Here is a 12,771-nt window from a genome sequence, read left to right on the forward strand (position 1 = left end):
TGAATGGAGAGAGCGTAGTGGAGGATCAGCAGTACTTTGTAGTTTGAAAGACATTAGTGTTTTTGATGCTCTCATTAGAAACTTGAGATCCCTAAAAATCTGCCGTGGTTGGATGTGGGCTGTTGGTGTGCCTGAGCTAGCAAAAAAAAAAAAAAAGTGTTTGTGTTTCTGCCTGGCAGGTGCACCCTGAGAGAGAACAAGCCAGAGAAGAAAAATCAGTGTTGTATTAAGGCTTTGCTACTATCAGGGAGAGATTCAGCTACCTGAGCAGGGCAGGAGCCTCTGGTCAGAGTCTTAACTGCCTGTTTATGTGGTGGCATGGATCCCTCTCAATCTCTCCTGCTGGAGCTGTTTACTTGCACATGCATCACTTTGATGGAGAAGCTATAGTTAGTGATTAGGGTGTTCATCTTGGATGTGACAGGCTGAAGTTTAAATTCCTGCTACAAATCTGCCAGAGCAGAGAGATGAACTGTGCTTTTCAGCACTTCGGGGCCAAGCTACAGCTGTCAGGCAATTAGCTATTCTGCAGAGGGCTTGGGGAACGTGTCTCCTACAGCCCGATTCCCTGAACAAAGGCAGGTATTTTGGTCTAGGCAAGCTTAGTACGTAGACTGAAGCGCACATTTTCAAAGGATGCACAAAATGTCACTTTCCCCTTTGTACTGCTGGCTGTCAGGGCAGGGCTAGCCTCTTCTTTGGAGAGAGAACCACAGAATTGGGCAGTCTTTGAGGATGCACCCAGTCTTGAGGAAAGCTGTTGGGTGGCAAGGTGACTATATCAAGACCATGTTGCTTGGCTCTAGCTTGGCCCTCGCTTGCCTGGTAGTTCCAGAGTCCAAGTGTCTGCACTGTGCTTCAGATGTCTCCTTGTAAACCGGACTGTAGGGTATTTATCTCCTAGTGGTTCACAAGGGGTGCACAAGTCACTCGCATGTCCTTTGGTAGGAAACCTGCTTCCTGACATGCTCCAAAGACTTGAGATGAGGGCTTACAATGCACATAGGTGTGCAGGGTTAAAATGTGCTCAGCTGAGACTGTTAACAGCCTCCTAGATATTAGCAGTGGAAAACACATCAGACTGTTCAATACTGTCATGCACAGGCACGCTAAAGCTTTCCTGATGTAGCTTTCAGTCATATCAATGTTTCCTTGTGCTTTCTCACTGCCAAAGATCTTCTAAATGCTTAGCCTAAGTCTCTCTTCTTTCAAACTGCTACTCCTACTTGAATCCTTTTGTACCATTTTTCAGAAGTCTTCTCCCATAATTCATCAGCCCTTCAAATGTTTGCAAATTTGTCATCTGTAGTCATTGCTTTGCTAAGCTCTTCTGAATTAATTCTCTTGTAACTCAGTCTCACCATTTCCGTGATCATTTAGCTGCTGTTCTTTTTGAATACCTCTCATTTTGTTGTTGTGAATGCATCTAAGGCAAAGGTATTGGCACTTCCCTAACACACCAAAGTTTCCCAGCTGCGTTTCCTACCTTTTTGCTCCTTGTAGCCTCACTCTCCTTTGTCCCAGTGGAAAATAATGATTAATTATCTGTGTGAATCATGCAGTAACTAATTCAGTCCTGCAACTCAAGGACAATTCTACTGAACAAGTCCTGTGTACAGCTTGTACACAGCGTGTCTGGTATTTTGCAGGAGAGTTCAGTTCCCTTTGAGCTGTACTTGAGGTTTGCACACAGAGCAAATGAGATGCATCCCAAACGCAGGATTACTGTGCATAGTAGCTTTATCAGGAAAACAGACCTAGTCCCAGCCATGCAGATTGTATTACTTGAAGCAGGATAAAAAAACCTTACTAACGCTCAATGGCATATTGGAAAAAAATATTAAGGCTAGCCTGGGAGTTGAAACACTTCAACGTAATCCTGCAAATGGAGGCCTTTTTTTTTCTGTCTCCATATACTTGAGATTATGATTGTACACAAATTGTCAAAACTAAGGAGATACAGCACGGGAAATGGTGTGCAATAGCACAGATTGTCCTTTTGCAAGACTTTTTATGAGACCACTGTCTGGGTCAGGCTCTTAGCACTGGCACATGCCGTTCCCATCTCCAGCAACATCCCCCTTTAGTGGCTTCATTGGATGCCCCCAGTCCCACCCCTTCCTCTCCTTCAGGCACAGTCGGAGCTGAGGTGAAGGGAAGCAGGTGGAGGTCAGGAAGATGGCATGTTGCTTCTCATATGGCACAAACATCTACTACAAATACCACGTTGTGTACACAGATGCCTGAGCTGGGCCATCAGTGTCACAACTGACAGACCCTTGGGCTGGTGGATTAACTTCTGACGGCTTCTTTGTGAACCTGCAAATGGAAGATATAGGGGTGTTCATTCTGCAGGAACAGAAAGTAGTTGCTTAATCCAGGCAGCTAGTCGCCCTCTCCCCACTAATAAAGCAGGTCCTCACTCAAGCTCTGAAACACCGGTTGGGTGAACGTTTGCTCTCCTCAGCAGGAGCCGACTATATTTAGTGCAGAATATGCCACCTTCTAATAACAGGTTACAGATGTGCATTGTTTCAGGCAAAAGATAGGCAGGGCTCAGCTTCTTGGCATGGCTGCAGGATAACGCCTGCCATCAGTGCAGAAAGGTAGCAAGCAGAATGGTAGTGGAGAAAGTAGATGGTTGTAAGAGACTTCAAGTGGTGTCACGTTGAGCTGGGGCTATGCCTGCCCTTTGGTAGAAGGAGGTGGTAAATGGCAGCACTGAAGGTATCCCATTCTCACAGCTAAATCTTTTTTTCATAATTTAAGAAGTAAAATAGAGCCCAGCCCAAAGGTAACTGCTGGAATGCAAACTGCTTCCTTTCTGCAGCCTGATTAATGTTCTGCTGGCCTGCTGTTCTTCCAGTAAAATGACATTACATCACAACACTGAAGCATAAGTAGATTTCCAACTCTCCCTCAGCAGCAGCAGTAGTTTTTAATCCACATGTGGTGTTTAGGAGGCACAGAAATAAGCTCTTTGTTTCATGATTGCTAAGATTTTAGCGTTGGCTCATGCGTCAGGCAATTCAGAAGTATATAATAACGTCTGAAAAAACACTGCAGCTTCCAAAGAAATTCCTCCTGAGGAGACAGCTAAGGAGTGCATTTAACTAGCTGGAGAGGAAAAGATCCTTTGCAGAGCAGATGCCTTGTCTTTTTCTTCTTTCTGTAATGTGACTGCTCCTCAGATGTCTCTTCTCCAGCCAGTTCTTCTAAAATGTCTAAGTCTGAAGTGAGGTCCCCAAGTCCTACCTTGTACGACCCCTCATCTCAGTGCTACACGGAGCTCTCCGGCTTTATTGAAGCTGCAGGCATCTCAGCACTTGGTTGCTCTCCTGTAGAAACCCTGTGGTTCCCCAGGCTTTGATTGCTTCTGTCAGTAGGGTGGTTCATGGAGATGCCAGTGACCACTCTGGGAACTCTTCCTTGAGACTTACCAGCTATTACCTTTCACAACTGGAGACTGATCCTGTGGATTTGGTTTGTAAGCAGAGAACTGCTTACTGCAGTATTGTGTTTCTCTGACATTATCTGACATTGAAGTGAAAGTTAGCATGGCTGAATAAAACAGGCACTTTTGGCTAATTGGATTTGGAGTGACCTGATGGGCTGCCAGACCCTGGCCCATGAAGCAGAGGCCTTGCAGACTGGTATCTTTTGTCAGCAGCAAAAGAGCCTGGCTTAGGAAGCGATCTTCCAGCTGGGAAGAGTCATGTTCTGTGTGTGCTGTAGGGTGAACACCTATCCAGACAGCTTTTCCCAGGTATGAAGTACCAAAGGCAGGTCTTTGTCATCACTCCTCCTCTCAGTATCCTGTTAGGCTTCTTATTTTGTTATTAGTTGCTGTTCTGCCTGAATGCATTTAAATCCTTTCACGCTTAATCTGTATTCACGGCATATTAGGAAAATAGCATTTTAAACTTGGTTAATTTACAGACCTTGGAACTCCGGAGAACTGAGCGTAAAAGAGACGCAGGTCACACTGAAATGAGCTTGGGTCTCATCCAATTGCTAAAGAAAACTTACTCACAGCAGCCGTGCTGTATAATTTGATGTCACGCCACGTGATAGTGGGTTTTTATTACTAGAGCTCTAGGCCAGGAGTGAACAGCAGAAGGATCGAGACATGTTGGCAGAACTGTGCACATGCCTAAGGACATGAGTGAATACTGCTGCAATATGACTGAAGCCTCTTGGCAAAGATCTATCAGAAGCCTGCTGTCCTGCATGTCTGTAGTGAGATAATGCTTCCTTCACCACTAGCTACAAGCATTGCTCAGGGAATAGTCTGTGAGCTGTTTCGGGCTCTTTCCTTCCACCTATATGGGCCCAAGATCCTGGTTCAGAAAAATGTATTGGGGAAAGTGAAACTCTTCTAAAGTTGCTGACTGTATAGGGCTGAGATTTCATTGATGGATTTCCTGAAGTGATTTCTAGCTTCACCTCTATGTTTGTTTTTTTCTACTCTCATATTTCACATCTGGATCAACAAATCTCAGAAAATAACACCAGATACTACTTTGATGCTTCCTGACTGGCCTCTTGCATCAATCTGATGTTGCATTTAATACTGGCTTTTGGTTTGAGCTTTAATGTTGCAGAGGATTTTTCTGGTGTTTGAGATATGACCGATGAGTGCATTTATGACTGCTCACACTCCTCTGCAAGTTTTCATGGAGCTACCTATGTAAGTTAACAGCAGAGGCCAAGCACTGCAAAGGCCAAGACAAAGCCTCCAGGAAAAAACATTTTGCATGAAGTTTGCGTAGTGTATCAAAGGCAGAGGAGTGAAAGAATGCTCCTTGTCTGACTAACTCCATCGTGGAGCACACTAGTAGCAGCTGGAGCCCTGAGTGTCCTCCCCTGGGATCTGTCAAGCCAAGGGTCTCTTCTGCAGTGAGCCAGCTCCCCCGTCCTGTGGATAGGAGATGTCACCTCTGCAAGGGAGGACTTGGTGTGATGGTATGTGACTTGGCTCTCAAAAAGGAGAGGATTAAACTCAAGCCCAGGAGTAGGGCAGATAGTCTGCAATGGGACTCGTGTTGTCAGGAGCGCTTCATGCTCTGCAGACTAGCAGAGTGTGAGGGGATCTGACCATTTCCTTCAGTCCCTTAACACTCTCTATACACACCAGTAGTGTCAGAATATTATCTATAGCTCTGGTCCCCCATTACTCTTCTCTTGCTCCTAGAAGCAAAGTTTTGCCAATTGATTCACAGGGAAAAGAAAGCAATGCTACTGAATTATGTGCAGATGGAGGAGGAGATTTGGTTATTTACTGGTTCATAATCTACAAGGATCGTGTTATCTGTTCCTCTGTCCCAGACCTTCCAGAAGCATATCAATATAATGAAGCTTTTTAGTTTTGTTTCTTCAAATTTGGGATATTTGCTGTCCCAGTTTCACTTCTATCTCTCAGTATGAAAGATGAATAAAGGGAATAAATAAAACAAAGTGAATAACACAACTGACTCGGAGTATCCACCAGAATCTGAACTCTCACTGGACACTTTGATCTCTGAACCAAACCAACTGTGAAATCAGAGGTGGCTTGAATAAAAAACAGAAAACTTCAAATTCTACTTCATCAGGGACTTGCATGAAAAACTCTTAATTTGTATAATGCAAAATGAGAAGAGGTTCCTCTCTGGGTCTGAATTTTGAGTTCTGGGCTATCTCCGGCTTTTGTGAAGCCTGGCTAGCCTTCCTCTTTGCCTCTCTTCACTTCTGAGCTGTTCTCTGTCTTGGCTGAAGGTGGAAACAAGACAGATTGCTCCAAGTCCTTTCTGCAGGGTTTATGACACAATTTTGCAGGCAGCATGCAATGCAGCTATGAATCACAAGTCCCTTTAAGATACTGCTGAATTCAATTCCATAGCTCTTTCAGCTGGCTCAGAACAGGCTGTAGGTTGTGTTTTTTTTTTCTTATAAAATCTAAGATATAGCCAATTTACTCAAGAGATGAGTATTTGCTGACTGTTGCTGCTATTCTTATGCTCAGAACTGCAAAGCCCTTGGAAAACGAGGCCAGCTCGTGCATGTGTGTACAAACCTGGCTTCAAATCTGGCTTGGATTCTCTCTTCCAGCTCAGCAAGTGACTGACATGTTCGCTTCAGCACAGCTTCCTCCTGAGACAACCCGTGGGCTGTGCCAAAGTGCCATGAAGCGTTTGTTGCGTGTTCGGTCGCACACCAGCGGCAGATTCTGCAGCACCCTGGAGATGGGGGTGAGCTGAGGACAGCAGCAGCCGTGATTCAGAGCTGCTTTGCATTTCGGTCTTGCTAACAGTTCACTGCAAACAGAAATCCTTGGTATTATCTAAGATGCAAATCAGGTCCCACTTCACTAACACTCCTGTGTTGTCAAGGTTATTTGAAAGGAAGCGCTAAACCCATATTGCTTCTGTTCAGGTGAAATTCAGGTGTGGCTGAGGTTATGTTAGGTCCATAATAGTTTGTTAAAGGGACTCATAGCGATGAATGCAGAGGAGTCCATGTGATGGGGTGGTTCTTGGGGCTGTGGCTCTGCTGGGAACAGGAATGGTGCCGGTGAGTGGGTGGACAAAGAGGGCTTTGTGGCCCGACAGCACTCTGCACACATGAGGTGGTCATGTTTAGTGCGTTATTTGTCCTGTTTTTCTACTTATTTGTGTTTGGATGCCACAGAAGAAGGAAGAGCTATAGCTGGAAGTGGCTTTCAGTTCCCATTTCACGTTTGAAGTACAAAGGCTGATGCTGAGCAGCCCCTGCAGGTAGCCCTGACTTTGATAACTGGCAAGAATGATTCCAACTTAAAATAAAGCTTGCTGTTAGTTACTCCTCTGAGCAAAGCAGCTGGTGTGACCTGGGCACGTTGTGCTTGGAGTGCTGTTGTGAGACAGCAGCTTGGCCTGAGGGATGAAGGCAACCTCCTTACCTTGCCCTCTGGGAGCAGTTACAGCGGGGCTCTCTGGAAACCAGTGCTTCTCTGAAGCTTACCGAGGCCATCTGGGAGTCTGAGGAGAACTGAAGAGGGAAAAGAAAGAAACGGGCTTTGGTCTTCCCAGGAGATGTGGCTGGTGTTGTGTGGGTTCCTCCATGCAGCCTCCAGCTCTGTGTCATCCTCTCCAGTCAGAGCAGGGATGTGGGGAAGGGTGGCAGAAGGCAAGGAGCTGTTTATCCCTAAATACCAGCTGTGGCCCTCAAAAAGAGGATTCACTGCTAGTGCCCCATCTCAGCTGGCGGAGGTTGAGAGCTACTTAATCTAGCTCCAGTCCAGTGCTCTGATCTGTCCAAAACCCCAAGAGTTTGTGTAATTCACTGAAGAGAGAAGTGGAGGTGATACGAGGGTTGAAGAGAGCAGTGGGCAGGGGTCCAGCTTGGGTCAGGAGGTTTGCTGTTGTCCTGCAGTAACACATCAGTTATGATACCAAAACTCAAAGAACAAGGAGCATTCAGGTGTCCTGAAGGAAAAGGAAAGTGCTGTACTGCAGGCGTTTTGGGGGACACGGCTCAAGGTATCAATACTGACCAACCCCATGTCAAGTCAGGCTTGGGCCTGTGCTTTTCCAGAGTCTTAGTGGTTGTGCAGAAAGCATTTCCTGGTGATTTACAGAGCTACCGCATTCAATGCAGTCATCAAAATGCATAAGCAAGCAGAGTGAGGAACGTAGATGGAGTGTGCCAGACCTCTGCTTGCCTAGAGCGGAGGGGTCCATGCTCGTACCGTGGCAGCTCAGCATCACCAGGCACCAGGGGTGCTGCAGCCAATTCTGGCTCCACCTGAAGCCGTTGCCAGAGCCGTAAGGGAATTTTAGTTTAATGAGCCTGTCATGTTGTTGTGCAGGGATAAGTCAACAGCATTCACTTCCTTGCACTGCTCAATTGCAATAGGAATTGGGTTGCTCAGAGTTACTAGAGATGCATTTTCACTGCCATAAGCGAACTGTAAATATACCAGGCGCTGGCGGTTTCCACTCATTGCCTGAAGACATCATTTCTGTGGCAGCGCAGCTCTGCAGCTAACCTAATAAATACTTGTGCAGAGCAGGGCTCGTTATCTCCAGTGCAGCACTGCCCTGGCATGGCCGTATGGCTTCCCACTCCAGAATTAGCTTAGCTGGGGTTTGCTTGGACGTCTGCACTGTCCTTCACGGTGTGGTGGAAACAGGCCCTGAGCAGTGCTGGTGGAGGAGCGGTGCATGCGTGCTGTAGTATTCCTCTGCTCTATATTTAGTGGGGAGGAGATGGACTCCAGAGCAACAAAGTCATTTAACAGCTCCTCTTGAAAATTCATCTCAGACTTGGGTGAAGTTGTGGTCATCTTGGAGATATAGAGAACTACTAAATGGTGCTTCTCTGACTTACGTGAGGAATAGATTTGTCTCCAAGATCTCATTGCCTAAATAAACATGCCTAAAACTAACTGATTAGGAAGTAAGATGTTGGGAGGTGTTGTAAAACAGTGTACAGAAGATATTTGGGAGTGCTTTAACTCAAGATCTTCAGTATTTTGAAAATAAGACGAGTAAATTGGAATGGAGGGGAAATGGTTAGCTAGCTAAGGGAAAAAAGAGATGAATAATCACATATCCTATGGAAGCTGGGTTTATGCAGGTTCAGGTATAGTTGTATCTTAATATAGGAAAATGCCTTACATGGAAAGGATTAGATGAGCATTTTTTTTGGAGATGTAATCCCAGCCAGCTGTATAAACACAGTGCCCACTTCTGTTGCTCTATAAGGAGCCTCAGTTTGTCTCAGGAAAATTTCAAAATTATCATTGTCCTTAAGAGAAGCTGTTTTGAGGAAGGGAGATAGGGGTATATGCCCCAGGGCAAGATCATGTATTTTTTTTTCTTTTTTTCTGCTAATGCTCCCAAATGTGCCTTTTTTTCTTACTGTAGTACTGGATAAATGAATACACCTCCACCTTGGGGATTGGTGTCTTCCACTCTGGCATCGAGATCTACGGCAGAGGTATGAAGCATTTCCTTTTCATTACCTGTAGAACAGAGAGAAAATTGCATGGCTAGTCTGGTACAGAAAAAAATACCAAATGCATAGATTTTGGCAAGGAGTGAGAAACTCAGCCAGCTTTGTTTTAGAGTCCATTGTGGAGTCCAGCTGGAACTCGTGCAGTTCTGCCATGAATAAAGTAGCTCTTTGTATCTTCAGCATGTAATTGCAGCCTCTATAGCTTGTGCAGGTGTGTAGCAGGCTGGCAGATAGGGAGGGAGGACCAAACAACACTGGAAAGACCTGCAACAAAGGAGGAGGAGAGTCTGGGGAGGGGGAAGAGATGCGGATCAGTGGCTGTCTTAAAACCTGCATAAGGATGTCTGTACTAATTCCATGCCAGAATAAACCAGCTTTACAGTAATTCTTTATGAATGTCTGTGCTTTAGAAGTCTTAGAATTTGCATCTCCAGATCTTAGAAATTTTTATTTTAAAATGACAGAATTAAAAGAAAAATCTTGCAAGGCTTTTTGAAATGGTCTGGATGGGGTTGAGGCTGATTACAGCACCCAAGGTATCTGGAAAAACAGCTGTAGCACAGCGAAGCCAAGGGATGGAAAAGCATCACAGACTTCTCGTTGCCCTCTTCATCCAGTGTTAAATGGGAATGACTGGGGTTACCTCACTCGTGGTATTTTTAGCTAGTGCCATGCAGCAGATAAAAATCCCTGGGGTGCTGTGTTCTGTCGTGAGCACAGCAGCTTTCACAGACTGTGCAAGGTGGCCTGTATAACACGGAGGGGCCTCCAGGCTCAGCCCACGTGCTAAGGCAGCAGCGTGTAATCAGCTTTTTTTTTTTTTTTTTTTACCTACAAAGAATTCCCCGTAGCTGCCTGCTGTGCTGCCATCTGGAAGAAGGAGACTGATTTCTCCCTACTCTAGAAAAGATTTCTTCTAGCTCGGTGCCACCACCGACAGCCTCACAGTATTTCCAGATGCCTCCACCACAGAACTTCCCACTGGCCTGTATAGGCACAGAGACAGACCTGGAGAGCTTGCCTGGTGTTGAGGAGCAGATTAGCAGCACTAGCTGCTAATTAGCTGTGCAACCACTAGTATTAGCATTGGTGGAGCCTGCTCTGGAGCTGAGGCTGTGAGAGTATCCTCGGGCTGATAGGTACCTGGAAAGAGAAATTGGCTGAAGCTGACTTTAGCAATAGCCCAGCCCCTGGTGCTGATGCTGAGCCACGCAGACAGCTGCCATAGACTTCTTCCTGACACAGCGTTCATTCGATTACTCACAGTCTGTTTCTTTCCTCATCAGAGTTTGCCTATGGAGGGCATCCCTACCCTTTCAGTGGGATTTTCGAGATCACACCTGGCAGTGCGGTAGAGCTTGGCGAGACCTTTAAATTCAAGTAAGGGCCCTTTTCTACGTCTTCCCTGCTCCCCCTACAATGACAGCTACCAGAGGGAGAGGGGAAGTCCTCTCCTCTGGGTCTTCCTCTCCCTCTCATTAGCACCCTCACTCCCTCCTTTACATGATCCTGGTTCAAAGGCAGCCCTGCAGGGGTTTTGAAGGCAGATTAAAGGGTGTACAACAGACAGGGAGCAGTGCTGAACTGTGTTTGGCAGAGTTTAAATGTATACAAATGCCTTACAAATGAATGTAGTTCTCTCTTCCAATTTTCTTTGCTTTCTGTACTCCTGGTTTCATCTGTCAGCAAGAATGGGAGTAGCTGTGTGTTATGCAGAGCCAGTGCAGAGGGGTACAGAAAGCTTGTCTTTTCATGAGCATCGCCTATTTGTGGATGTTGCATGGAGTATGACAAGTCATCTCCTGGGTTTATTGCTACACTGTCACAAAGGACAGGCCAGCTGCTAGAGGAAACTGAGAGGATACTTCATTAAGGCGCTGTTCAAGGTGTTCAGGTTTTGGGGCTGTGGTTCAAGGAACTTCCCATGGCAGATGGAACTTGACCTTCACACACTGCCAGTTTACATTGAGGGATGTTGGGGACTTGTAGAGGAATGAACACTATTGAGTGAATATTGGGAGAAACAATATGTTTATGCATAGAACTGTCTGCTCCTTCCTGGCCCACACTGTGGAAACACTCTCCATCAAGGGAAAAGCATCTCCTCTGTCCTACTGAAAGCTTCTGCAGAGGGGCTGTGGGCAGAGTGGGAAGCAAGCAGACCTGTACAGCTGAGACTTCCCTGGTGTGAGCAGGATGCTCTCTGGACTGGTCCTGTGCTGTAACCAGCTTTGTAGATAAAAAGGATTTTTTGAGGATATTAGTATGCCATTTTGTTAGTAAGGGTCTCTCTGATAGCCCCGGATATTCATGCCAGTGTCTTACACCTGGCCTTCTTGCTATTGCTTTGTTTTCTTTTCCCTGGGTACATATCACTCTCTGCACTGTAGCTTTCCATGTTCTTTTTGTGTTGTGTTTTGTTCTTAACTAGAGAATCCATTGCCTTGGGCACCACAGACTTCACAGAAGAAGATGTGGATAAGATCATGGAAGAACTGGGCAAGGAGTACAAAGGCAATGCGTACCATCTGATGCACAAGAACTGTAATCACTTCTCTGCTGCTCTGGCTGAGGTGGGCACAACTGTCTTCTTTCTCTACTTTTTTGTTGCTTCAGATCTGTAGTAGTGAGTACAGAAGGGGAGCTAGGATCAGCACAGCCTGCCACTTCAGAGTCAGTAGTCGGCTCTCCTGTCTCTGCCCTTAATGTTTTTGAAAACCAGTTGCTGTTCAAAACGATGGGGTTAGGAGATGGAGATGCATCAGGTTTGTCACAGGTTTGGTCTAAACTGTGGGTAAAATTTGGACTGCCTGCATTGTGGCTCACTGAATAGGCTGCTGAGCAGGAAACGGAAAGACAAACCTGGCTTGCGTGCAGATGTGCACCATTTTAATAGCAAGAACATAAACAACCTTATATGATGTGAAAAGGAATAAAAGAGGCTTCTCAGTGTTCTACTAACAAAATGTTGCAGCATTCAGGAAGTGAGTGTTCCTTTTCCTTATTTAATGTGCACCATCTAAAACTCATTTTACAAAAAAGTATTCATTTTTCTCATAACTGTCTTTGGTACTTACATATTTCCATGTTCCCAAAAACGCTGTGAATTTTAACAGAGCTGTTATTTCTCTTCAGAGATGATTGAAGCACAGAGAAATGCAAATTTACCCTCTTTCCTAATCTGAGATATTGATTATTTAATTTTTAAATTGACAAATAAAAAAAAGCTGAGATGTTTAAAGCATGTTTCCATTAAGGTATGTGTATTTCAGCACTTATGTAAATCTGTTTTTGGGATCTTGATGCAGTGCCAGAAAAGAAATGAAAAGAAGGAAGTGCAAATGACCTTCCATTTAGCAAAACAAAACCAACCAAACAAAACCACCACCTCCACCAAAAAACAATGCCACTGTTTCTGTGTCTTCCATAGGCATTTTATGGCAACTGCAAGGATAGAATCTACTCCATGTGGAGAAGGACAGCTTGAAATCTGTTAAAACAAAACCTGTTTGAGCCGAAAGCAATGGAAGTTTCTATTCTCATTTCCCAACATCTGAATACCTGCTTAACTTTACATCCTTGGTACTTTCTTTTTGTTGTTGTAGTTCCCATTAAAAACAAACAAAACCTGAACACTGTCCCTGTCATTCCCCCCCCCCCCCAGATTATACTGCTCCAATCCCTGCCATGTAGATCTGTAAGGTACAGCCTTCAGCTGTTAAAAGCAAGCAGAATGCATTGACCACACGATATGTGGCTCTCAAGCTGTGTGTCACCACAGAGGGTAGAAAG

The 12,771-nt window shown here is 45.2% G+C and overlaps 1 protein-coding gene across 5 annotated transcripts in view; it reads left to right on the top strand.

The window, feature by feature from the left end:
- Positions 1–12,771, top strand: part of LOC137857505 (deubiquitinase DESI2-like) — a 53,571-nt gene that overhangs the window by 25,293 nt on the left and 15,507 nt on the right. For 4 of the 5 annotated variants that reach the window (XM_068684119.1, XM_068684121.1, XM_068684117.1 and 1 more), the window contains exons 2-4: positions 8,889–8,961; positions 10,266–10,359; positions 11,411–11,552. In XM_068684119.1, coding sequence (XP_068540220.1) covers positions 8,889–8,961; positions 10,266–10,359; positions 11,411–11,552 — 309 coding nt within the window. Of the gene's footprint in view, positions 1–6,090; positions 6,231–8,888; positions 8,962–10,265; positions 10,360–11,410; positions 11,553–12,771 lie in introns of all 5 variants that reach the window. The other variant, XM_068684118.1, reaches the window with a different exon arrangement.

This window comes from Anas acuta, chromosome 5 (genome assembly GCF_963932015.1).
Source record: "Anas acuta chromosome 5, bAnaAcu1.1, whole genome shotgun sequence".
Taxonomy (NCBI): domain Eukaryota; kingdom Metazoa; phylum Chordata; class Aves; order Anseriformes; family Anatidae; genus Anas; species Anas acuta.